This window comes from Phoenix dactylifera, unplaced genomic scaffold, assembly GCF_009389715.1.
Source record: "Phoenix dactylifera cultivar Barhee BC4 unplaced genomic scaffold, palm_55x_up_171113_PBpolish2nd_filt_p 001291F, whole genome shotgun sequence".
Classification (NCBI taxonomy): Eukaryota; Viridiplantae; Streptophyta; class Magnoliopsida; order Arecales; family Arecaceae; genus Phoenix; species Phoenix dactylifera.
Window position 1 is genome coordinate 88325 of NW_024068623.1, and position 27614 is coordinate 115938.

General features: G+C 41.5%; 1 protein-coding gene across 1 annotated transcript; it reads right to left on the reverse strand.

Annotated features, from left to right (window-relative positions):
- Nucleotides 1-1918: 1918 nt before the first annotated feature.
- LOC103696919 (zinc finger protein ENHYDROUS-like) lies at nucleotides 1919-5340 on the reverse strand. Its single transcript, XM_039121939.1, has 5 exons — nucleotides 4846-5340; nucleotides 4600-4767; nucleotides 4099-4495; nucleotides 3747-3985; nucleotides 1919-2990 (listed from the first exon to the last, which is right to left on the reverse strand). Exons 2-5 carry the CDS (start codon nucleotides 4748-4750, stop codon nucleotides 2182-2184), a joined length of 1596 nt encoding a protein of 531 aa, XP_038977867.1. The 5' UTR covers nucleotides 4751-4767; nucleotides 4846-5340; the 3' UTR covers nucleotides 1919-2181.
- Nucleotides 5341-27614: the final 22274 nt, after the last annotated feature.

Below are 27614 nucleotides of genomic sequence, written 5' to 3' on the forward strand. Positions count from 1 at the left end.
ACTTTAATTTTGAATAGAGTAAATTACAAAATTCTTTCTAAGATTAGAGATAAATTATATTTACATCCAATAATATGAAAAACCTACACTAACTCTTTAAAATTTATTTTTATCCAATACTTGATTAAATAATAAATCATCCTGTTCTTCCATAATCAAGTAACATGTTCTAAATATAAATTAAATAATACATGATTTAACTTTGGGAAATAATCCATGTATGTATCCATCACATACAGTAATACCATAGCAATCATATAATGAATTAAGTGAACTGGGACAGCATCAATGATGTTCAATGAATGGCCAAGGAAGTTGGGAACTTATGATGACAAGTTTATGCTATGATTGAGACCAAACGCTGATCTTAAGGAGACGCTACCAGATTTTCAGAATTTGCCAATTCGGAACCAAATCCAATCAACATGATTCATAAGTCAGATTGGTCAACACAGTCGAGTCAAATTTGTGGGCTAGAGAGAGATGAGGTCATAATAAAATGTTGCATCTAATCATACAAGCGTACGGCCGAAGTTTCTTTCACTAATTACCCTTGCTTTATGTGTGCCATTTAAAGGATGAAGGAGAGCTTATGACCTGGCTTTCAGCGCCATCAATGGTAAAAGCTCGGGGTTCTTCCTTGCCGTTTCCATACGCCTCTCCTTTGTGACCCTCTTTACATCGACACGAGCATAACATTAAGTACGTGATACAGAGAGAGTAAATAGAGAGGCATTGAGCCCCGCCTCTTCCTCCATTAGTAATTTACTACTCCATTGGACCACCCTTCCGGGTTGGCCCACGAGTTCCCTGTGCATTTCGTGCAACGAGGCAAGTGTCAGCAGCCTGCCCTGCTTAATATTAACGTGTCCTCTGTAAGTTGTTGTATTATATTAATCGGCAGTGTTAGGTACTGCACTCTGCACATGGTAGCAATATTTGAAGAAATATGTGATTTCTAAAATTATACGGATTGGTTTAGTTTTATCTCTCGTCGATGAAAAAGCTCGGTTTAGCCACTAAAATATATGGTAGCCTGGGGAGAAGGAGCTTGAACTCCATCCAAATTGTCCGGGTTAGAAACGCACGATTCGAGTGACGTACTCATACGTGGATGGCCCAGAAGAATTTTCCACGGATTGAAGAGAGCACGCGGAAACTTGCGATCTGCATCGAATATTTCCTAACTAGTAAAAGGGGAGTTCTGTGTTTTAACAAAAAAAAAAAAAAAAAAAAAAAAAGGAGCCTGGTGGAAGTTGTCACGTGGGTGGGATTCCGGCACTCCCTCTCCCCTCCTATTTTTTATCAAAAAAAAAAAAAAAAAGCTCGGTTTATAAAGTATGATGGCCACCACATTTTGCAGGGTTCTCTTGCTGAAAAGCTAGAACTTTTGGACAAAATTTTGGGGAGGACGCATCTGACTACAGAAGACACTTCAAATATTCCGAGTTCTAACAGCGTTTTAGGAGTCACGTGTCTCCTTGCTTTGGCCTCATCTCACTGTTCCCAATGGACCCCGGAAAAAAAAAAAAGGGCTTCTTTGTTCCTCGTTCTGTGTCTTTTAAGCTTCGAACAGGCAAGCATAGTTTGACGCCAAATATTATAACACCGTAGAGTCCCCACTCCCGCAGTGATGGGCCTCACCACCACAACTGCGCGACCTCCTTTCACCGAGTCCAAGTTCCCAGAAATAACAAATTATAAACAGAGAGAGAGAGAAACGTGTGAATAAAGACAGAGAACGCCGTTTTTGAAGGAACTCATGAACCATCATTTTCTCCTTCTTTCCCTTCAAATTCTGGCCTGTTCTCTACGTACATACAGAAGCAGCATGGACAAAGGTGGCCCGGTCATACGTCCAAAAAAACTCGCTTCAAAGGAAGTCTCTCTAGCATCCACAACCAGCCAGCCAGCCACATACATATAACCTATATCTATATTATATTTATATAAAATATATTTTAAACCTAGATAACAAAATAAAGCAACAAAATTATTAGGAGAAAAAAAGCAGAAATGAACACCTCTAAGCCCTCCAACCTGTTTGGCCCCTTCTAACAAAAGAAAAAGAACATGATTGAAAGAACTAAAATATAGCAAAGAAGAAGAGAATGTTCTCCCTCCATCTCCAGCCTCTAAAACTTGCCCCGCTGGTATTGGGAGGACAAAGCCCAATGGAGTTCACGCCTTCCCCGGCGAGCCCCCTCCTCCAAAACGGCCAGCTGCAGCTGCGCCAGCACCCATGTCGAGCCCTCCTCCGATCGAAGTGATCAACGCCGATAGTCCGGTGGTGGCCGCACCACCTACCGGTCCCATCCCGAGCCCCAGAAAGTCCAAAGTCGCCGGCTTTGGTCCGAACAGCGGCGGCGGGCCCATCATTAGGTCAGGCAGAACTGCTGCGGCGGCAGTGCTCTCATAGGGAAGACCAAGTCCAAGACCGGCCGACAGAATTGGGGCAGGCTCCGGTTCCAGTTGTTGCTGCTGGGGACGCCAATGGAGGCTGCTGTCATTGAGGCCGTCCTGGTGACCGAAGGAGGTTGAGAGCCCGAAGCCACGGAGGAAGGAGGAGCTCGTGGCGGTGGCGCCCATCTGGGCGGCCTTCTGCAGCAGGGCGGTGGCGGACATGTGGGGGGACGGCGGTGGCGGCGGATGAAACGGGCGGCGCTCCTGAGGCGGCTGCGAGAATAGGGAAGCAGCAGGCCCATTGGTAGACAGGCACAAAGAGGGGGGCTCCACAGCAAGGGCGCGGTCGGTGCGGCTCATTGCGCTGATAAGGTCAGAAAAGTTGGTGCCCTGCGCCGGGGTGGTGGCGGAGGCGGACGCGAAGAGGCTTGCGAACAGGCTGGCGCTGCTGCCGCTGCTAATGCCCCCACTGCTGCTCGTGGTGCCGCTGCTGTTGCTGCTGCCAATGGTGATGGAGGATGGTGGCGGCGGCGGCGGCGGCGGCGGCGGCATGTACTGGAGAATTCCAGAGGCTGGGTTCTCCGGCTCTGCGAGGATAAAGCACAAAATGAGGGCAGAAGGTTGTCTTTTCTCCTTGAAAAAATATGAATTTTTCTTACTAAAGCAGGAGGAAAGAAAGAAAGAAAGAAAGAAAGAAAGAAAGGAGGAAAGCAGAAAAAGAAGTGATGATGTTTTAATTTCGAGTAGGGTTGGGTGGTGGTGGTGGTGGGGAGATCTCCATGGCCACTTTCGATTTGGATTCATCCATCTATCTCATATTTATCATCTCCTTTGAGACTGCAGAGATGGAAAGCTCCGTCCGGAAAACAAAAGCATGTGGAAAGTTTTAATCAGAGAACTTTTGGAAAGAGAAACACACATACACGACACCGCCCCGATCCCCACCTCTTTGTTCTTTCTCCGAGTAAACCTCTCTCTTTAGTCTTTAGTCTTTCTCTCTCTCGCCTCCCCCGGGTTCTCCTCTTACACTTGGATAGCTTGCGACGCAAGAAGGGACTTCTCGGCGAGCATTACCGACAAAAGACTCCAACAACCATCGCCCCGGATCCCACCCAAAGACGCGTTTTTTGTTGCATCGAGAAGCAAATCCGACAAAAGCTCTAGGGCAATCTCCCCCCCCCCCCCCCCCCCCCCCCCCCCTCTCCCGAATCCAGAAAAGGAGCGATTTCCCTTTCTTCTCTTTAGAATAAAAAATTGCTCGAATAATCCAAATTAGAATCGGAACTGGCGTTGTTAAAGAAGATAATCCAGACAACAAGAGAAAGAGAAAGCCAGAGACCGACCTCGCTGATGCTCCGGCGACGCCACCTGCTGGCGCGGCAACTCGGTCCGCACCATCGTCGCCAGAGGCGGAGACGTCTCCGGCACCGGCGCCGGCGCCGAAGCCGCCCTCCCGTCCTCCTCCGCCTTCTTGTTCGCCGGCGCAGTCGGTGCCGCGGCGTTGGTGTTGTTCGTCTGTGCCTTGGCGCTCTCCTCCGCCAGCGCGTCGCAGAACGCCCTGTGCGTGATAAAGCTATCCCGCCTGGCCCAAGAACCACGGCAAATTTCAGAAAAAAAACAAAGAAACGATCGAATCGAATCGCCATGGATAGGTTAAACATGGAAGCGTCGGAGGAAGGATTGATTGATGAGTACCGGGAGAAGAGGGTGCCGCAGTCGCAGCGGTACTCTCGGGTGCCGCAGGTCTTGGAATGGGCCTTCCAGTCGGACTGGACGGCATACTTCTTCGAGCACTTGTCGCACTTCCACTTCTTCTCGCCGTGCTTCCGGCAGAAGTGCTTCTTGATGCCGGTGAGGTCGCCGAGCGCCCGCGAGGGGTCGTGATGGACGCAGCTCGGCTCCGGGCACACGTACACCCGCTTCCTCGCCTCCTTTCCCGTCCTCTGCCTCAGCTTCCACGGCAGGTTGTGCCCCCTACGATGCAGCTGGAGGTTCTGGTCCCTCTGGAACCCTTTGTTGCAGATCTCGCACACGAACCTATTCGTCGCCATTAGCGTCTTCGGCGACAGCGCTATCACCTCCGCATTCGGATCTAAAATCTCACAAAAACCATCCAAAAATAGGGATAAAAAATTGATCTTTAGATTAGAGAGAAATCTTTACGTTTCTGGTTTTGAGCTCGCTATAGAGTATTACCTGGCATTCCGGGGAGATTGCGTTTCTTCTTGGCCGGAGCGGGCGGCGGCAGCGGCGCGGCCTGCTGCTGGCCGGAGGAGGACACGCTGGCCTCGCCGGAGACCGAGTTGGAGACGGTCATCACGGAAGAATTCTCCAATTCCACCGGCATCGCCACGCTACTCCCAGCTGAAATCTAGGATTTTCTAGCTTCGAAACGAGCCCCCAAAAGAACACAAAAAAGAGACCAAAAGCAAAAAGCTTTACCAGCTACTAGTCTTCGATCACTGTTCTTCCTCCAACCAAATCCACCCCACGAAACCCTAGCTCCCAACCCAAGTTCCACCTCGCCAGCGCCGCCGCCGAGCTCGGCGCGACGGCGGGAACCTGAACCGCAACCGGCCGCCGCCTAGATCAGCCCCGGCGCCTCAGGTCCCGGCATCGGAAAGATCGGAGCGGTGTCGGAGAAGCCCGATATCAGCCCCTAGATAGCGAGCATTTCCGATCCGCAAATCCAGCTGAGCTTCGCTCCCACGCCAGAAACGCGCTCACTTTCTCGCTCCCTCTTCGAAGTCGACGAGCCCGAAACGGTTCCGCCCGCTACGACACGCGCAACCAGAATCGAGGTTTCGCCCTCCAGCTTGCCGACGATAGCTACAGAGAGAGTCTCCTTGGGCGGCTGCGAGAAATTTCTCAGGAAAGAGAGAGAGAGAGTAGAGAGAGCGGCTTAGGAAAGAGAAAGAGAGAGAAACTTTGAAAAGAGAGACAGAGAAAGAGAGAGAGATATAATAAATAAGCTAAAGCGGCGAGGAGAGAGAAAGAGACCGAGAGAGAAAAAGAGTGACGTTAACTCAGGTTAAGAGAAGGGGGGGGGAGGTGGTGGGAACCAGGGGTGACGGTGTACCCCGTCCGCTAGCGAGTGATGGAGCGATCACAGCGGTACACGTGTCAACAAACGCGGAACACGGGGGGTCTCGGCATCTGTCCGTGAGGAAGTCAGGCAAACTGGCGACCGCCCTACTTGTCGTGTAGCGATAGACTCTACTGTTCTTTTTTAAAAAAAAAAAACAAAAATGGAAAACAAGATGGAGGACAGAGATGTCATTTTCGGATTTGTAGATATTGTTGGGTGGGTGGTGCAGAGCAGGGAACAGCTTGGATATCAAATGGTTGGCTGCCGCGTGCTGTGAGGGGGGGGGGTGTTAGTAGCCAACTGCTTAATTAATGTGGTGATTAAATGAGATTAGCCGGGTTCGTAACAGAACGTTGGAGGTGGTGACGTGAGCGGCTTCCATTTGTGACACCGGCCTTGGATGTTATTGCAACCATAATGTCGTCCCCAGCTAAAACCTGAAACTAATTTCCTGCTAATTATCTATTTACCCAAAACATAATGAGTATCATTTGGATAGTATTATTTAGTGGAAGGAGTCATTAAATGTTCATGTCCCATTGTTGCATGGTGGCCAAGTGGACTTTGCTTGGTGATTTGGCTCAACATTGGATACAATTCTAAAACGTTACAAAAACAAAGACAAGCGATTCAACTCCTTTGGAAGAATATGGGTTTATGCTAATCAAACTTTGATTAAGAGGGTGCTAACTGATCACTTAGTTGGTGAAGTTATTGAGCATTTATATTTGTAACTGGTATATTTCAATGATGTTTGCCATATGAATTCTAGGATCATTTTTACTGAAAGAGCAACCCATTTTCTTTATTTGTTGAGATATAGTATAACTTTTTTGCTAGTCAATGCTTAATAGAGTCATAACTTGTCGAGGGGGGGCTACTATGTGACTCTAGAATTCAATATATATTTCCTTTCCAGTTGGGACCTACAAAATACATCAATGGTGCCAACATACATTCATCTTCTATCTTAGTATGACATAGTTTGTGAGCTAGTGGTATAATACCACAATTCTTGCCAAACTTTGACCATGTAGTTGTATTTGGTTGACAATTACAACGCAAAAGCTTCTAGGATGTTCATCCTTGAATTTAGCTCTTTAATTATCCTGCTCTTGAGCCAACAATCCATGAGTCTCATTGTACATTTCCTTTTCTTTCAATAGATATGCATTTTTAATGCTTACTCTCACATAATAAAAAATTAACCATATAACTAAAATAGAGAGTTTTTAAAAACTTATGCATTTATCACCGGTTGGTTGGACTCAAAATAGAAAAAGATGAATAAAAATCAAGACTCTCTACTATGAGAAATGCACCTCATTCAATCATTTTTAGTAAAAAAATTAATCCGATGACGGATCACATCCATCCATTCGACATCTCATATGCATTATACCTGTTAAAATCAAATTCTGAATAATCTTAGACCAATGGTTTTATAACAAATTAATAATCCATCAAATATTCATTCACTTTTTACAGATTATGTTTATTACAAGTGCCTCCCTAGACTAAACCCACTTTCCTTGCTACAATGTTCTTCTTCTTGTTTTTTTTTTTTTTATTTTGCTTTGTTTGTCTCTACGATGATCTTCATGTAATCCAATGATTTTTTTTTCTATATAAATCATATGTAGGGTGGCAATTTATGATCTAACCAATCAACCCGACCTTAGAACGACTTGCTTTGAGTAGGTTTGGGTTTGATAAAAATAGGTTTGAGTCATATATGGACCAGCCCATTTAAACCTATCCATTAAATAGGTTAGGTTCAAGTTTAGATCCTTGAGCCATTTAATAATTGGGTTGGATCATAATTCGGTCCATTTAATCCATTCAAGATATGTTTAATCTGCTTAAAACCTACTTAACATGTTTCTGTCCTATTTAACCTGATCCGCTTGACATACTTAACCTGTTTAAATCCATTTAATTCACTAAAAATATACATAACCCATTTAACTCGTTTCACCCAACTTGACATATTTAATAAATGAGTTATGTAAGTCTAGTGGATTACCTGTTTAATAAATAGATCGGTCTAGATCTGAATTTGTGACCTGTTTAATAAACAAGTCAGATTCGTGTGGATGAATTTTTGACCTAGTGTCTGTTCGATTTGATCCATATCTGAACCGACCCGACCTAATTGTCACGTTTAATCGTATATATTTCTGACATTTCATCTGATGCTAGGCTAAACTCTGAACCTTCTATAGAATTGGCTAATAATATGAAAATCATTGTAATGGCTGATCACTACAATGATCCTTATATAATTAGCCGCTTTGTTGTAGACCTGCATCAGATGAAATGTCAGAAATACCCTCGACATATCGTGAGGATATAAATGTCATTCCGACTCAAATGTGATCATAGATGGTGGAAAGCCAAAAGGTGCATTCCATGCCTGGGGCGGCATTTTCGTCTTTTCGGCTAAAGATTCTCTGCCACGCCCCATACCATGACACCACCTCCTTCCAAAGCTTTGGACCAATTATCCCCACCATGCGAACTTCTGTTCACCAAAACGTCCTTATGGGACCAAATTATTATAATTTAATTAATCTTCATGCAAAGGTGAAAAAGATAGCAGCAGCCCTGCAAGGAACTGGATACAACCAAAAAGCCGGCAGGTTTTTTTTCCACCATTCGCCATCATCATGCTCATTGACCAATGCTCAGTACCTTTCTTTCCTCATTTCTTTTTCCAAAAACAATCCTTTGTTTTTGATGTGGTTCACTTAACCCTCTTCTTCTAGGAATAGTTTATTTACTCCCCTTTATTTGTATACACTACCGATCCTTCTCACTTCCTAGTCTTAAACTAGTTTTATCTTACTCTCTATGGATTAGTTTAATGTGAGACTATGAATATGTTAATCATGGTGAAGAGCTTGGGCGATTAGAATATTACATAGATTAAGAAACTCTAAAGTCACCAAAGAGTTAGCGAAGATCCTCAAAGTACTGTGATCTAATCATCGTTACTATTTGCTTTCTATCATAATAATAATCACTTTGCTTGGGGAGATTGGAATCCTGCTCTCATGACTTCAAATGTGGCCCTTGTTTGCATATTTCTGTTATGAGAAAAGCCAGCCAGCTAGATTTCTTAGTAGAATATCTTTAAGATTGTTACCATAATTTTAGGGATCACGTAACAATCTGTTTGGCCCATAATATGTTTCTTTATTAACGTGATTCTATATCGGTTAGAATTATTTTGCTTTATTAGCATGATCTAACAGTGATTTTAGAAATCACATAATAATTTCTTTCAGCGAGTATTATTTTTCTTTATTAGCATAATTATATATCAGTCTATATTATTTTTCGTATATTGAGTCTGTACACGAGTATATATAATCCGTGAGATATACTAAATATGCTAAAACAGAAAAATAAAATCAATTTTTCTTTCTCTTTTCTCTTATTTTCTCTTCTTCTGCAAATATTTCAACATGGCATCAGAGCTACTGATCACCTAATCTACTGTCGCCATCTCTTTCGCCTTTGCTATAGTCATTGTTGACATGTCTAGAAGCTTTGAAAACTCCTATTGCCTATTTATGGCTCTCTGTTTTCTAGTGAATCAACACTTGAAGATCTTCTATTTTATAATGGATTTCAATCCTATGTTTTTCGTAAATCCTCTATTTACTAGTAAATCAACATTCGAAGATCCTATATTTTTTAAGATCTGCATATCCTCTATTTTTGGTAGATTAACATCGAATATCCTTTATTTTCTAATAGATCTGTAGCTCCTCTCTACTATTTTTTTTCTCAGTTTTAGATCTTCGGTCGTCTCTTCTCACAGTCGCTCGATCCTCTTCTCTCCATTTTTGATTTTTTTGCTGCCTCCGGCTTCTTTACCATCCAGTTGGAGGTCTCTTACTTCTCTTCCATTGTGCCTCCATCTATGGCGATTATCGATTTTTGGTTTTCTTGTTTCTGAGCTCTATTATCGCTGCAACTGTCATCTTCTATACTTCTTCTTACTGCCATATTATTAGACAAGTCAATCAGCCACATCGATAGCCATGTCAGTCTGTCATGTCAGTCAGGCATACCAATCTGCTATATTAGTCAGTTGTGTCAGTGGATACATTAATCTACCACATCAGTTAGCTACGTTAGCATTGTCGAACACATTAGATTATTATGTAAGCTCCTTGATTTGTCGCATCAGTTTCTAAGATGCTATGTCAGTTTCTATTCTGCAATATCAAATTTTATATTGTCACATCAAATTGACAAATCAGTCTGCCATATCGGTTTCTGAGTTGTTATGTCAACTCTTAATATGCTACATTAACTTCTAAGATAATATAACAACTCGTGTTTTACCACATTAGGCTCCCTGCCACATCAGCTCTTGATCTACCACCACATCAGCCTCTAAGATGCTATGTGAGCTAGTAGTCTATCACATCAGCTTCTGAGCTTCTATTTCAGCTTTTGATATAGTACATCAGTTTCTAGGTACATTCGTGTTCTAGTTTCTAAACTCAAGTTGGTATCTATAGTACCATCTTGAGTTTGAGGAGGGATATCAACGTAATTTTAGGAATCACGTAGCAACTTGTATCAGCCTATAATATTTTTTTTATTAGCGTAATTCTGTATCGGTCAGTATTATTTTACTTTATTAGCATGATCTTATTAGAGTAATTTTAGGGATCACATAACAATTTATATCAATGAATATTATTTTTCTTTATTAGCATGATCATATATCAGCCTATATTATTTTTTCTTGTATAGAGTTGTACAAGAGTATATATAACCTGTGAGATTACCGAATATGCTAGAACAGAGAAATAAGGTTATTTTTCTTTTCTTTTCTTTTCTCTTCTTCTGCAAATATGTCTGTTAAGTGGTGGAGCCGTATCCAACTCCACCCCACTTACCTTCATGCCACACGTCGCCATGTCATTGGAACCATGGATTGGAAGTCCTTGTCTCCAACAACAGACGAAGACGACGATGTTGACGTGGTGATTCATAACAGAATGCAGTCGACAATCTCGTTCGAAACGGAGACGTGAGTGAATGGGACAGCTTCTTCTTCTTGGGGGTGAGCGAATAGGAGAGCTTTTTTTTCTTGGTTTGTTGGGTTTGTGAGAGTTTTGTGGAGGAGAAGAATAGATTAAGAATGAGAGGTTCTTGGTTTTCTTTTTTTTTGGGTGTGAGTTTTTTCTTCCTCTGTTTTGTTCTTCCCTTGTTTGTACTCTCAATATATATACAGAACATCAGCGGGATCTTTGTGGATGTAGCCCAAACTTGGGTGAACCACGTTAAATTCTTGCGTTGTCTGTGTTTTGCTTGCTGATCTACTCCTCCTGATTCTCTTCTTCATATCATTCCATCCCCTAACAACTATTATTAGAACCTTGTTCGTGGTTCAAATGGGAGCGATGGAAGATAGAAAGTTAAGAATAGAGAAATTCAGCGAGATGAACTTCGGGCCGTGGAAGATGCAGATTGAAGACTATCTTTATCAGAAGTATCTCTATCTTCTGCTTGGAGGAAAAGCTAAGAAGCTGATGGACATGACTAACGACGAGTGGTAGATCCTAGATAGGAAGGCTCTCAGGACGATCCGCCTCTCCTTGGCAGTGTCTGTTGCATTCAACATATCAAAGGAGAAGACCACAACGGGTCTCATGAGCACATTGGCAAGGATGTACGAGAAATCGTCGGCATCAAACAATGTGTTCTTGATGAAGAAGTTGTTCAATATGAAGATGGCTGGAAACAGAAGTATTGCTGAACATCTAAACCAGTTCAATACCATACCAAGTCAGTTGGACTCGATCGGCATCAACTTCGATGATGAGATCCGAGCTCTGTTGATCTTGTCCTCCCTGCCGAAAAGCTGGAATGGGCTGGTCATAGCCTTAAGCAACTCCTTTGGATCATCTAATCTGAAGTATGATGATGCTGTTGGTGTTCTACTCAGCTAGGAGATCAGAAAGAAAGCCTTCGGCGAAGCATCAGGACGGCTCTACATGTAGAGGGTAGAGGCCGGTCACAGTATAGTTCAAAGAACTGTGGTAGATCAAAGTCAAGAAGAAGCAAATCAAGGCTTATTAAAGACAAAGGAGATGGTTGCTGGCACTGTGGCAAGAAGAGACATATTAGGCGCTTCTGCAAGGCCTACAAGAATTAGATAGAGAGCACTACATAACAGACTAGCTCTTCAGCAAATGTTGCTGAAATTTTGATACTGATGCCTTACTTTTGTCTTTGGATGGGTAGGCCGAATCATGGGTTATAGATTCCGGCGCCTCTTATCATGCTACTGCACAAAAGGACATCCTTACACATTATGCCCAAGGAGATTTTGGACGTGTCTACCTTGGAGATGGAGAGCCATGTAACATCAATGGCAAAAAAGACGTTCAGATCAATTTGGTGAGCGGTTCAGTTTTGAAGTTGATAGATGTGAGACATGTGCCCAGTCTCAGAAGAAGTCTTATATCCGTTGGACAGCTTGCTAGTGCAGGCTATGTTACTTCATTTATTGGTGACTCTTGGAAGATCATTAAAGGATCTATGGTGGTTGCTCATGGGAAGAAAGAAGGCACGCTTTATGTGACAGAAGGCATTATGAGTTCCATCTCAGTTGCAGAATCAAACACAGATTCAGCATTATGGCATTGCAGACTTGGATATATGAGCGAGAAGGGAATGAAGATCATGCATTCCAAAGGAAAGCTCTCAGGGCTTAAATCAGTGGATCTAGAGTTTTGTGAAGATTGCATCTATAGAAAGCAGAAGAAAGTCAGCTTCTTGAAACAGAGACGACCTCGATGGTCACAGAAGTTGGAGTTGATCCATACTGATGTCTTTGGACCAACTCAGGTATGCTCATTTGGTGGTTCTTCATATTTTGTTACTTTCATAGATGATGCTATAAGAAAATTGTAGATTTATTTTTTAAAGAATAAATCTGATGTATTTGATGTCTTCAAAAAGTGGAGAGCTCTAGTTGAGAATGAAATAGGTCTGAAGCTGAAGTGCTTGGGTCAGATAATGGAGGAGAGTATTGCAGCAGAGAGTTTGAGTATTATGCTATCCATGGAATCAGGCGAGAGAAGACAGTTTCAGGGACACCGCAGCAGAATGGTATTGCTGAGCGCATGAACTGCACCATTATGGAGCGTGCCAGGAGCATGAGACTGCATGCTGGATTGCCTAAACAGTTTTGAGCGGATGCGGTGAACGCTGCTACATATTTCATAAACAGAGGACCCTCAGTTCCATTGGATGGAGGATTGCTAGAGGAGGTATGGACTTGCAAGGAGGTAAATTTATCACACCTATGAACTTTTGGCTGCATTTCTTATGTTCATGAGGATTCTACAAGTAGGAATAAATTGGATGCAAAGTCTAGAAAATGAAAGATTTTTTGACTTATCTTTTTTTTCCCTTATAAAAAAAAACTCAATCAGAATAAAATTATATAATCTACAAGAACGAAATTTTTTTATGTTTAATATCTTTAGTTTAATTTGCATCTGTCTTAATTTTGTCTTTTATTCGAGTAGTTTTTTCTTTGCCAAATTGCCCAAAGCTTATGCCTTTTTAAATCCAATCGTAGTTGTTATGCCTGTCATACCTGTACTTTTTTCCAAATTTGACTTTTAGCAATCCCTATGTTAGAAGCAACACGTTGTTTGATTAGACCATGAATTAAAAATGTTTGGAAAAGCTCTATTGCTATTTCTTAAGGTAATCCACATTGATGTAATGAAAGATAATGACAATTCTGTATATTCCATTTACTATAAAGGTTCCTAGGAAATTTATTAGAGGAATATTTGCAATAAAAATGGTTTGCTCTTGCATATCTCTACCGATTTTTCAAATTAGTCCTGCAGGTACATATAATTCAGAAGAATATGTGAGTGATTCATACACAGCATCTCTTTATTTTATCAAGGGTTCTACCAATTTTTATGTATTTTCATTGCATATGGACATAATGACTTTGGGTTACGCTTCAGGGATGAAGAGAATAGGAAAGTCATTAGAAGCAAAGATGTCATATTTAATGAAAATGTGATGTATAAAAATGGATCATAACAGTATGATAAAAAGGAGTATGTAGAGCTTGAGGAGATCCCTAAGAAAGATGTAAAGAAAAGTTAAGAGAATAGAGTAGTACCTAGAGAACTAGAAACCCCTTCTGCTATCAAAAAGTCTACTAGAACTGTTAAGGCTCCCAGTCGTTATTCTCCTTCTCTAAATTATTTATTGTTGACTGACAATAATGAACCAGAGTGTTTGAAGAGGTTTTTCAAGTTGATAACACCACATCTTGGCAGAAGGCTATGAATGAGGAGATGGACTCCTTGATGACAAACCAAACTTGGGATTTGGTTTAGTTGCCTGCAGGAAAGAAAGCTCTTCACAACAAGTGGGTTAATAGGCTGAAGAGGTACAACGCCATATTGGTTGTAAAAGGTTTTCAGCAGAAAGCAAGTATAGATTACACTGAGATTTTTGCTCTTGTCATTTAATTGACTACTATTAGATTGGTGTTGAGTATGGTGGCATCAAAGGATTTGCATCTTGAGTAGTTAGATGTGAAAACCGTATTCCTCCATGGTGATTAGGGGAGAAATTTTATATGCATCAGCCAGAAGGTTTTGAAACTCCAAAAAAAAGAGGAGATGGTGTATAGGTTCAAGAAGAGCCTGTATGGCTTGAAGCAAGCTCCCAGACAGTGGTAATTGAAATTTGATAGGTTTATGTCTATGCACGGTTACACCAGATGCAATGCTGACCACTACTATTTTTGTTAAGAAATTTGATAACTCTTATATTATATTATTTTTGTATGTAGATGATATGCTTATTGTAGGATCAAACATGAAGGAGATCCAGAATCTCAAGAAAGAGTTATCACATGAGTTTGCTATGAAGGTTTTGGGTCTAGCCAAACAAATTCATGGTATGAGAATCATTAGAGACAGAGCAAACAGAAAGCTGAAGTTGTCACAGGAGAGCTATGTTGAGAAGATCCTACAGAGGTTCAATATGGAGAAGACAAACCCTGTTAATACTCCGTCGGCTAGTCACTTCAAGCTTAGCAAGAATCAGTGTGCAAAAACTCCAGATGATAGGGCTTATATGAAGAAAGTACCATATGCCTCAGCAGTTGGCAGCCTTATGTATGCTATAGTGTGCACGAGGCCAGATATCGCATATGTAGTGGTAGTAGTTAGCCAGTTTATGAACAATCCAGGCAAGGCGCATTGAGAAGCTGTAAAGTGGATTCTCAGGTATTTATGAGATACTACTGATCATGGATTATGGTATGGAGGCTCAGAGATCAGGCTTCAGGAGTATGTGGACTCAGATCTTGCAGGTGATCTGGATAGTAGGAAAAACACCACAAGCTATGTGTTTACTTTGGGCAGCGCAACAGTCAGTTGGGCTTCAAAGCTGCAAAAGATAGTTGTTTTATTCACTACAGAGGTCGAGTATGTTGCAGCAATGGAGGCATGCAAGGAGCTAATTTGGTTTAAGAACCTGATGACAGAATTAAAAAATTCGCAAGAAGATGTTAAATTGCACAGTGATAGTCAGACTGCAATCTATCTTGCAAGAAATTCAGCGTTCCAATACAAGATGAAGAATGTAGACATCAGGTATCATTTTATCCACTCTCTTGTGGAGGATGGTCAGTTTACTTTTATGAAGATCCATGCCAGCAAAAATCCTGCAAATATGTTAACCAAGGTAGTTACAGTTGAGAAGCTGAAGGCATGAGCTTCTCTTAGTCTTTCACACTGAAGATGGACTAGAGATCTCGCCCGATTGAGCTATGATACATGTTGAGGCTCATGTACACAAGCATTATGCTTGAGATGAAGACGTTGTTTGTGAAGTTTGATCACGTCTCCAAGTGGGAAATTTGTTAAGCGGTGGAGTCATATCCAACTCCATCCCACTTACCTTCATGCCACACGTCGCCCTGTCATTGGAACCATGGATTGGAAGTCCTCATCTCCAACAACAAATGAAGATGACGATGCTGACGTGGTGATTCGTAACAGAACGCAGCCGACGATCTTGACGTCGACTTGAGCGAATAGAAGAGCTTCTTCTTTCTGGGGGTGAGCGAACAGGAGAGCTTCTTTTTCTTGGTTCGTGGGGTTTGTGAGAGCTCTGTGGAGGAGAAGAATAGATTAAGAACGAGAGGTTCTTGGGTTTCTTTTCTTTGGGTGTGAGTTTCTTCTTCCTCTGTTTTGTTCTTCTCCTGTTTGTACTCCTCTCAATATATATACAGAACATCGGTGGGATCTTCGTGGATGTAGCCCAAACTTGGGTGAACCACGTTAATATCTTGTATTGCATGTGTTTTGCTTGCTGATCTACTCCTCCTGATTCTCTTCTTCATATCATTCCATCCCTTAACAATTTCAATAAAGATTATATTGCAGAGTCCAAATATTAGAATTAGGAGATTTTAGATTGTTCAAGGTTCAAAAAAATAATCATGGTTTATAGTCAAAATTGTCTCCAAAGCTTACCTACAAATCCAAAGAACGAAAAGAGAAAGAAGATTAAAATTAGATGTTTTGCCACGAGTTTATGAAGCTAGAATTAGTGCCATGAGCTACCTTTCTTTTGTCATATCTGACCAATTTCTATCTGCATTGGATCTAACATTGCTAGACTCTTCTATGAAACGCAAATTGCCATGGGTCCATATTGATTCAGGACGAATCAAATAGTTGTAATTGGCCCAATTACACCAGTCAAACTCCTACTAAAACCAAAACTTTTGGGGATATCAAGTGCCCCATGGTCTTCCATCATGGGAGGAAAAACATAGGACCTTTAAATCATAATTAAGCTGTCACGCCCCAAACCCATCACTCGGGTCGACCACGTGACATGGCCACATAATCCCTAAAGTAAAACCCTAGAGATCATGTAAGGCCTAACAAGGTACAATATTCCCAAAACTGCCAAAATTAAAGATTAATGTAATTCAATCAAATCCAACTAAAATGTACTGATTTATTACATAATTTCAAATGTCCATAAATAAAAGATAAGCTACTTCTAACTATCTAACAGTCCGACTCCATATCGATCTCACTTCTTCTCCCACCCGATAGATTCTACGAATCCAGTGCCTCTGAAAAAGAAAGTAAGTATAGTATGAGCTTTTCCAGCCCAGTAAGAATTCCAACAGCCACACACAGTAATAATGATAAAATCATCAAAGTAACAAATAAATGTCATTTCATCATTTCAAAAGCTCAACAAACAACAAGTATATATAACCATTTCATATACATAAATTCTTTTTCACATTATGTGATCCATTCACGTATTACTCTGATTCTCAAGTTTTAGAATTTATCACTTCTGGCTTTGGACTAACCAAGATCATGTCCCAGTCCAAGACCACACAAATCCCACGCATAAGCTCATGGCAGCTATCCCACGCGTAAACCCGTGGAGGCTATCCTACGCATAAGCTCGTAGAGGCTATCCCACGCATCAGCTCGTGGCAGCTATCCTACGCATAAGCTCGTAGAGGCTATTTCATGACAAAGTTAGTCCAACCCATTTTACATGTCTAGCTTTACATGTTTAATCACATTTCAATCACATCACGTATTTCCATAAATTCTCAAAAATATATTAATCCTTTCCAATTTATTTATTTCCTTCACAATGCACACCTCGTATGTGTCATATCAACTCATAAAACAAATAACAACATAATTATAAAATAAACCCAACGATAAATCAAATATATGCATAGAGGTGCTCAGATGTAGGAATTCTTACAGAAATTATAGACTGACACAAACATGGATCCGAATCACAACCTACGAGCTGAGGTGCTGAGTCTCCTGATCAAAACCTCCTGGCACCGCTGACTCCTCCCCTATAACATCAATTACAAATCATAAACTAAATTATTTAATATTAAAATATTCTGAACTATAACTTACATCTACTTTGGGGCCCATTACCAGGTCCCCACTCATCTCAACCCCTCCAGATTTAGGGGCAGTCGGGGAGGCCCGACTCTCCACCTTGTACCACTGGCCTATGTCGTCGCCAGCCATGGCCGCCGCCATGCCGGCGACGGTGGCCGGTCTCGGTGAAAAGACCAAAAGGAGGATGAACGAGAGAGAAGGGAAGAAGACCCTTCTCTCTTCACGGATGGGAGTACATCTTCCCTTCCCCATTTCTTGGTCCAAGGGCAGCAGCCGCCACTGCCCAACCCTCGGCCACCACCCTCCCGACCCTCGGCCACCACTGGCCGAACCATCGCCGGCCGCCACTGTTGCAGTCGCCGGCGATGGTGGCTGGCCAAGAGAAGGAGGGAAGAAGAGATCTTTCCTCTTCTTCTCCAAAAACCGACAGACCTCCCCCTCCCCAACAGCATCATCGATAGAAGGCCACCATGATGGTGGCTCGGCTCCCCCCCACCCGACGGCAGCCACGGTGGCCCACGACTGCCGCCGTCGCCGCCAGTGGCTAACTGATGAGGGGAAGAGGAGGAGAGGACGGGATCACGAGGAAGAAGACCTTGGATCCTTCATCCCCCATCTCCAACCAAACCTGCAATCCCTCCCAAATCCTCCCACAAACTCGATCAACGCCCAAATGCCATGGGTATCGGCCAACCCGGCGGCTGGCGGCGGCAAAAATCTGGAAGAGAGAGGCCGAAACAGGGGTACCCTGTTTCAGATCCCTCTTCGACGATTTCACCGGCCAAAACCCCTCCAACGTCTCTTCAAATTCAGGAAATGAAGCACAAGGGGCTTACATCAGTCCGACGGGATGCTCCGGCGACCCTTTCTGGCGAGGAATCGGTGGAGAAATCCGCGAGTAAACCCACGGATCCGAGGCCTCTTCGTGCGATTGGTGGGGATCTTCGTTATCCTCCTTGACCGGCCGGCTTGCGAAATCCGCCGCCTTCTCCGGCGATCACCCTCCCCCCGACGACCGGCCTCCTCCGGCGATCGATCTCGTCTAATGCCGCCGCCCCCCTCTCTCCCATTTCTTCTCCCACGATCGTGCCTAGGGCACGATCGTAAATGGTGGATGGGCCCGGTCTTTTCGGGCCAACCCGTCAACATTTTTTTTTCTTCCGAGGTATTACATGCTCTCCCCCTTAAAAAAAAATTCGTCCTCGAAATTAACTTACTTGAAGCGTCAAACTTTAAAAATATTCATCCATTATATCATCCCCGAGATCTCAAATAGTCTTCCTCTCGGAGTACCTACTCACAAGATTTGACATACAAAAATCACAGCATCTCAAAACTTGATCCTTTCTATTTACCACACGTAGTAAGTTTTTTTTTTTTTTGATCTCCTTCAAAAGAATTCCAAAGTCCCAACCTTGGATTAAAATGCCATAATTATATCCCAAGAAAATTAATTTCTCTTGATTCTTCATTGAGATCATAATTGGCTTAACAGAAATAGGAGAAATCTTTAGTATCAAATGCTCTTAATATTTTATAATCATTTTTCTTTTCTTAACTTTGCCTGTGATTAAATTATCAACCTTTATCCTAGAAAAAACCGCAAACCTGTTCAAATAGGTATATTAACAATGTCAGAGCTAGGAGTCGAAGAACTATGTTAAATCATTCCAGGCCCAAGCTTAATCACAGAGCTATCAATCCGTTAACGCTAAATTTGAGATGCACCAAAATTCTTCTTAGAATTATCAAAAATAGGAGAGTCCATAACTACTTCCAGTAGGCAAAGAATCAACGACATTCCCCTCTACTAGAAAACTAACTCAAGTCTTCCATAATAATACCTTTCAGATCAAGGTATTATTATTATTTTATTTTTTTTAATCGATTTCAAAATAACTCAAACCACTACACTTCCGCTGCGCACTCTGATCTAACTCATCAAATTCTCTAAAGTCACAAAATAATTTCTGACCAAGGTATCACTTTGCATCGAGACTAAGAAAATCCAAATTTTAAATTTTCAAGTAGAACTAGAGCAAAACCTCTAGATCTTTTTGCCCTCGATTTATATACAGTATACTTACCATAACTGACCCCCAATCCTTTAGTCAAGTTTAAGGTCACTACGTGATCTCCACAACCTTCTTAGAATCCAAAAATATCTAGGTTTAATTTAAAGGGGGTAATTCTTGTATTCCCTTAGCAATTTAATTAGAAAATCTACATTGATTTTCTTTCGACAGAATTTACTTAAAATTCAATAGGTTAGAACTGTTGAGCCAATATCACTATGAGTAGGAATTAACTCTATCAACTTTCCAAATCCTTCTTCACCAAAATCCTTAATGTCTATGATCAATGCTACACATAATAACTCACATAAGCATCTCAAAATCGAAATCTCTACTCAATATTGTATTTTACAATGACAAAGATTTCTGGTTAGATCATAAACCTAGACTTGAGTTCAAGTTAACACATCCAATAGTCTCCAACAATTATAAGAAAAAATTCAGTAGCCCAATCCAAATATACAAATTCAAAAAAATTAGAATACTCCACCAATTTGCATACTATATGGCCTTAAGAATTTAATCCCACTAATGGAAATACGTCAATTTACAATATTCAAACATGTCAATTCCAAATATAATCCACATACAGATTTAACCTCGAAAAACATTCCTTTCAATATTATGAAATCTTCTTAGTTCACTCCAATACTATGGAAGATCTACGTACAAACTCTACTCTAATAATTAGCAGCAAAACCAAAAGTACGATCACATCAAAATCCATATCAAGTTTGAACTTTCAGGTCATTTAAATAATATCTGAATATGGTATAACTGATATGCCATTGTTGACCTTCCTACAGTTATCTTAGGTCAAACCTCTCTTATCATGATCAAAGACAATTTATACTTTCCTTCCACACTCATCGAAAACCAAATCCGATGCCATACATTTTATCACAATGCCCAGTGATCTTACATCTTAAGCTCTGAATTTAATTGTCATGTTCCAAGTAATCATAACCTTAAGCTATGATATATTTCTATCACAATACCTAGTGATCTTAAAGATATGCTCATATTCCGATTTTGTCACTATCCCCAATGATCTTAAACCTCAAACTCTAATGGCACTAAGCCATAGTCTCTAGTGGTCTTAAACCTTAGATTACAATATCATTCCTGTTACAATATCAAGTGATTATAAACCAAGGCTCTGATAGTTTTCCTATCATAATTCCCCACTCACACTTACCTGAACCTAAACCTTAGGATACCTTAACCTGGCGCTGATACCAAATCTGTCACGCCCCAAACCCATCACTCGGGTCGACCACGTGACACAACCACATAATCCCTAAAGTAAAACCCTAGAGATCATGTAAGGTCTAACAAGGTACAATATTCCCAAAAATGCCAAAATCAAAGATTAATGTAATTCAATCAAATCCAACTAAAATGTACTGATTTATTACATAATTTCAAAATGTCCATAAATAAAAGATAAGCTACTTCTAACTTTCTAGCAGTCTGACTCCAGATCGATCTCACTTCTTCTCCCACCCGGCAGATTCTACGAATCCAGTGCCTCTGAAAAAGAAAGTAAGTATAGTATGAGCTTTTCCAGCCCAGTAAGAATCCCAATAGCCCACACACAGTAATAATGATAAAATCATCAAAGTAACAAATAAATGTCATTTCATCATTTCAAAAGCTCAACAAACAACAAGTATATATAACCATTTCATATACATAAATCCTTTTTCACATTATGTGATCCATTCACGTATTACTCTGATTCCCAAGTTTTAGAATTTATCACTTTTGGCTTTTGACTAACTAAGATTTGTCCCAGTCCAAGACTGCACAAATTCTACGCATAAGCTCGTGGCAGCTATCCCACGCGTAAGCCCCGTGGAGGCTATGCTATGCATAAGCTCGTAGAGGCTATCCCACGCATCAGCTCGTGGTAGCTATCCTACGCATAAGCTCGTAAAGGCTATTTCATGACAAAGTTAGTCCAACCCATTTTACATATCTAGCTTTATATGTTTAATCACATTTCAATCACATCACGTATTTCCATAAATTCTCAAAAATATATTAATCCTTCCCAATTTATTTATTTCAATATTTTCATAATAAACACAATGCACACCTCGTATGTGTCATATCAGCTCATAAAACAAATAACAACATAATTATAAAATAAACCCAACGATAAATCAAATATATGCATAGAGGTGCTCAAATGTAGGGATTCTTACAGAAATTGTAGACTGACACAAACACGGATCCGAATCACAACCTACGAGCTGGGGTGCTGAGTCCCCTGATCAAAACCTCCTGGCACCGCTGACTCCTCCCCTACAACATCAATTACAAATCACAAACTAAATTATTTAATATTAAAATATTCTGAACCATAACTTTCATCTACTTTGGGGCCCATTACCAGATCCCCAATCATCTCAACTCCTCCAGATTTAGGGGCAGTCGGGGAGGCCCGACTTCCCACCTTATACCACCCAGCTTATGTCGTCGCCAGCCATGGCCGCCACCATGCCGGCGACAGTGGCCGGTCTCGGTGAAAAGACCAAAAGGAGGATGAACGAGAGAGAAGGGAAGAAGACCCTTCTCTCTTCACGGATGGGAGTACATCTCTCCTTCCCCATTTCTTGGTCCAAGGGCAGCAGCCGCCACCTGGCCCAACCCTCGGCCACCACCCTTCCGACCCTCGGCCACCACTGGCCGAACCATCGCCGGCCGCCACTATTGCAATTGGCCGGTGATGGGTGGCCGGCCAAGAGAGGGGAGGGAAGAAGAGATCTTTCTCTTCTTCTCTAAGAACCGACATACCTCCCCTCCTCTCCAGCATCATCGACAGAAGGCCACCATGATGGTGGCTCGGCTCCCCCCATCCGACGACAGCCACGGTGGCGCCACGACGCGCCGTCGTCGCCGCCGGTGGCCAACCGACGAGGGGAAGAGGAGGAGAGGACGGGATCACGAGGAAGAAGACCTCGGATCGCGCCATCCCCCATCTCCAACCAAATCTGCAATCCCTCCCAAATCCTCCACAAACCCGATCAACACCCAAATGCCATGGATATCGCCAACCCGGCGGCCGCGGCGGCAAAAATCCGGAAGAGAGAGGCCAAAACAGGGTACCTGTTTCGGATCCCTCTCCAATGGTTTCACCGGCCAAAACCCTCCAACGTCTCCCCAAATTCAGGAAATGAAGCACAAAGGGCTTACCTCAGTCCGACAGGATGCTCCGGCGACCCTTCCGGCGAGGAACGGTGGAGAAATCCGTGAGTAAACCCACGGATCCGAGGCCTCTTTGTGCGATTGGTGGATCTTCGTTATCCTCCTTGACCGGCTGGCTCGCAAAATCGCCGCCTCCTCCGACGATCGGCCTCCTCCCGACGGATCGGCTCCTCCGGTGATCGATCCCGTCTAACGCCGCCGCCCCCTCTCTCCGTTTCTTCTCCCACACACGATCGTAATGGTGGATGGGCCCGGTCTTTTCAGGCCGGCCCGTCAACCTTTTTTTTTTTTTTCCGGGACATTACATAGCAAGCTTGAAGGAGTGGATGGTGAAAGCAGCAGGCCAGCATAGCTTATTCAAACAAAACTATTGGGAAGTGGTCGCCAGCACAAGGACCACGCCACCTCTCCTTGTTTGGTTTAGTTTGAGTTGGAAGGTCTCTTAGATATCCATTGTTTTTATCCTCGCGGTTGTTCTCAAAATTCTTCTTGAGATGTGATGACATTTTCTTTTTTTTATTATTATTATGATGGCTTATGGGATCCCTCCTTGCGATGTACTTATGTTCCTCTTTTCCTTCAGTTCTACGTGTCTTAATGCGGTGCATGATGCGGGGCCCTGGGCTTCTGGCCTGCTCACTTCCAGTTATGAAAGGATGTTTGGGTCAATGGCAAATGAGAGGGAGGAGAGAGAGAGAGAGGAGGAGGAAAATGGAGCTTCAATTTCATAAAGCACATTAAATGGAGCTCAAATTTGAACATGGGTGGGTCGATCACTAGGTCCCTCCGAGGCAGAGAGGTGGCTCGTAAGCACCATTTGGCAAAGAACTCGCATTAATTGGACAGGGATGGACAAACTTTTTTCTACTGGTTGGCAAGTGGTGCTGGATAAATGTATTGTCAACTCTGCAATTTAGGACCTCATCCAAAAAAAATTAACAATAAATAAATTCATATTTTGTATATTGCATAAATATTCAAAATCTACCTGATGCATAATCTACGTGGAATCAAGTATACGCTACTCGAATTCTTATATACTTTTTTGTTTGAACTCCAGCATCTTTGCCATGCTAAGGATCGCTAAGGATCTAAAATTCATTCAAATTCTTTCATATTTAAAAATATAATCATAAATACCGTCATCAGCTCATGGTGAGCTCAAATAGACCTGTATTGTAGTGTCACCTTATTTACATGTGTTGTGGGCTGGTTCATCTTGATAATATTTTTAGCAACTTAGGATCTTACCCAAGAAGCTAGGTAGAAGTTGTTAATTGAGTTTATTGGTTCTGTATAAATACTTAAAATCTATCCAATATATAGTTAATGTGGAACTAAACATGCCTGTATGAATCCTCATTTAGATCTATTATTTAAAAAAAGAGATACAATATTTCTTTTCCTTCCATCCAAAATAGCATCCAAAAATTATACTAATTCTACGGCGGCCTACAAAGACATATATTGTTCTATACATCAGTTGGAGTCTTAAAGTCAATTGCAACCTTCTACTTTTAACAATAGTATGAACAAATAAAGGTTCTCTCTTAGTCTTTTAATTGCATCTACGCATTGCCAGATCTGAAGAAAATGGTTTTCCTTTGGGCCTCTTGAAATCTTCTGCACCTGATTAAGGAATAATATTGTTGAACCTTTTCCTTCTCTAACTTGCTAGTGGAACGGGCTTCATGGAGGCAGACAATGACACAAGCACATACCTCAATAGGTGAAAAAGAAATTTTATAAAGGCATCTACTTTGCCATAGTTTGCCGTCAAACACATGCCCATCTGCTCATGCGTTGCCTCACACTTGATATCTTGAGATAATGACATTCTTGCACGGACATATGCCAGCGAACAAATTTTCACATAAGCCATCTGAAGTCTAAACTTAAATTTCATTATTAACTGTATGCTTGCCTCCTAAAAAGACCCCAGTTTTTATAAGCGTTTCCTTGATAAATTAGGGTGTTTGATTCCATAAATTGGTGAATAATAGGTCTGACAATGGCAGCATGCATAATTATCTGCGCCCAACAAAAATAACCATATGCAAGCTATCTAGGCTTGGTGTTGTACTATAAATTTGAGGTCTCGAAGAGGGCTTGGACACTTTATTGGGTATAAAAGCTTATATATAAAGCCACTATATTTCCTCTGCAACCATGATGGAAGTCAGTTTATAATGCAGACTAACGGATATTGGAACATTGTTTGGTTCTTATTTGCAGCAACTTTGTCAAGACACATTTCTAACAATATTATCTAATATAAGCCGCCATGATGATTTTAAACTGCAATTCATCCACACCCCAAAACGTGTTATATTACAAATCAAAAAGGATTGGCATGATGCTTATTCTTAATAAATTCATATCACAAAACCTACTTGCAGCCTATAATTTTACAATCATATGCGCACATGCACTGTACACCAAAGTTAGAGAAATAAGAGAAATTTGGAAGCGTTGGTGCTAAGTGATTGTTGATCACCTATCTGATTTTGATGAGCCAAAACACTTGAGTATATTTCATATTGTACTAATGAATTCAAGTGAGTGTTTTTAGGTAAATTACTTTCAAACTTATAAAAAATGCCTTAGAAAATGGTTCAGGGAATCAAGTTGAACTTTACTCATGTTTGGAACCATTAAAGTATTTGCTTTGCACTCAAGTCGACTCCCTTAATTCACGAGTCGACTTTGGCACAGATTATCTTCTGGCACTTCCTCGAACCGACTCCCAGATGAGGCAAGTCGACTCTTATAGTAAAAATAGAGAGCAGTTTTTTTTTTAAGTGCAGAGCGCAGTCGACTCCAACTGTTCACGAGTCGACTCTTGCATGAGAATAGAGAGGTGATTTTTAAGGCACAGTGCTCGAGTCGACTCCAATTTTTCGAGAGCGCGACTCTTATAGGAAAGTCAGAGAGCAAGTTTTCAAAGCACAGTGCTCAAGTCGACTCCAACTATTCACGAGTCGCCTCATAGAAAAAAGGCCGAGAACAATTTTGGCACATACCAGAACACGAGCCGACTTCGGAATTGCTCGAGCCGTCTCCCAGAGAATAGCTGGGGTAGCTCACATTGAAAATGCCATAAGCGAGCCGACTCCCGATTCCTTCGAGCAGACTCTTACAGGATTGACAGAGAGCCTATTTGTAAGAACGCTGATTTCGGGTCGACTCTAGAGTTTCACGAGAGATCTCCTATTTCAACCGAGCCGACTCCAAGACGGCGAGTCGACTCCGATCCCAACGGATACTTTGTCAGGCGACGTGCAGTTTTGTCAGAATGGCTTTTTTTCTCCTTTCTAACGGCTAGTTTCAAGAAGATAAGTTATAAAAGGTGTTCTAAGTATTAACCAAATAGAGAGAGAAAGATCCATGAGAGCATTCAAGTCAATCACACGAAGAAAGAGTTGAGCCATTCAAAGTGACAAAGAGGAGTTATTGCATCCTAACGAATTTCAGAGCACTCCACATTAAAAGCTCATGAAGTGATCCTCAACACGAGCGCATTCAGAGAAGATCCAGCAAAGGAGAAGCAAAGTCTTTCTCGACAAAATCTTGTTGAAGCTTCTTCCTTTACATTCTGCTTATATTGCTCTATCTGCTTATCTAGAAGCCTATAATCTTAAACCTTATTTCTCTGATTATTTTGTGTACTGATTCAATTAAGGGATTACTCAAGGGGTTAAGGTTTGTTGTGGACCCCTAAAACAAACGGGTTGTTTGTGAGCCTCGAAAAATAAACGGAGAGATTTTAGTTGATGAGCCAGGGAAAATCGACCAGGTTCATGGTGATCCTGCGAAAACAACAAGTTGGGTTATGAGCTTATAAAACAATCGGGTTGTAATCTTGAGATTATAGTAAAGTCCTAAGAAAAGCTTGGGAAGTGGACGTAGGAGTAAGAGTTGGCTCCGAACCATTATAAAAATCTTGTGTTTGTGTTATCTTGCTTTACTTCTTTACTGCTTTCTTATAGATTACTCAATTATATTTGCTTAAAATCAAGAAAGCTTTTATTAATCACATTAGATAAAGTTTGAAGAATCCGGTTTTAATTAGAACCCAATTCACCCTCCCCCCCCTCCCTCTTAGCTTGTCTTCTGGGCAACAAGTGGTATCAGAGTAGAAGCTCTAATATTGATTGTTGATCCAATCTATTTGAGCAAAAGATTAAATGGCAACTCAATTTAAGTCAATTTTAAGTGAAAGGCAGTCTACCAATAGGCCACCTTTTGTTCGATGGAACAAACTACATATATTGGAAGGCTATAATGAGGATATTCATACAAGATCAAGATTATGATGTTTGGAGCATAATAATAAATGGACCATACATTCCCACATAGATTGTAGATAATATTGTTGTTCCCAAGCTTGAAAAAGATTGAGATGATAACGATAAAAAAGGGCCCAACTTAATGCTCAGGCAATGAATGTATTTTATTGTGCCTTAGATGCAAATGAATTCAATAGGATTTCCACCTGTATTTCTACGAAGGAAATATGGAATAGACTTGAGATTACCCATGAGGGTACCAACCAAGTAAAGGAGTCTAAAATCAACATATTTGTACATAAATATGAATTGTTCAAAATGGAACCATCTGAAACCATCACATGCATGTTCATAAGATTTACTGATATCATTAATGGCTTAAAAATCCTTGGAAAAACTTATTCTAACAGTAATCTTGTCAGGAAAGTCCTTCATTCTTTGCCTCGCACATGGAAAACTAAAGTGGCAGCCATCCAAGAAGCTAAAGACCTCAACATACTTCTGCTAGAAGAACTCCTTGGATCCCTAATGACACATAAGCTGACAATAAATCAAC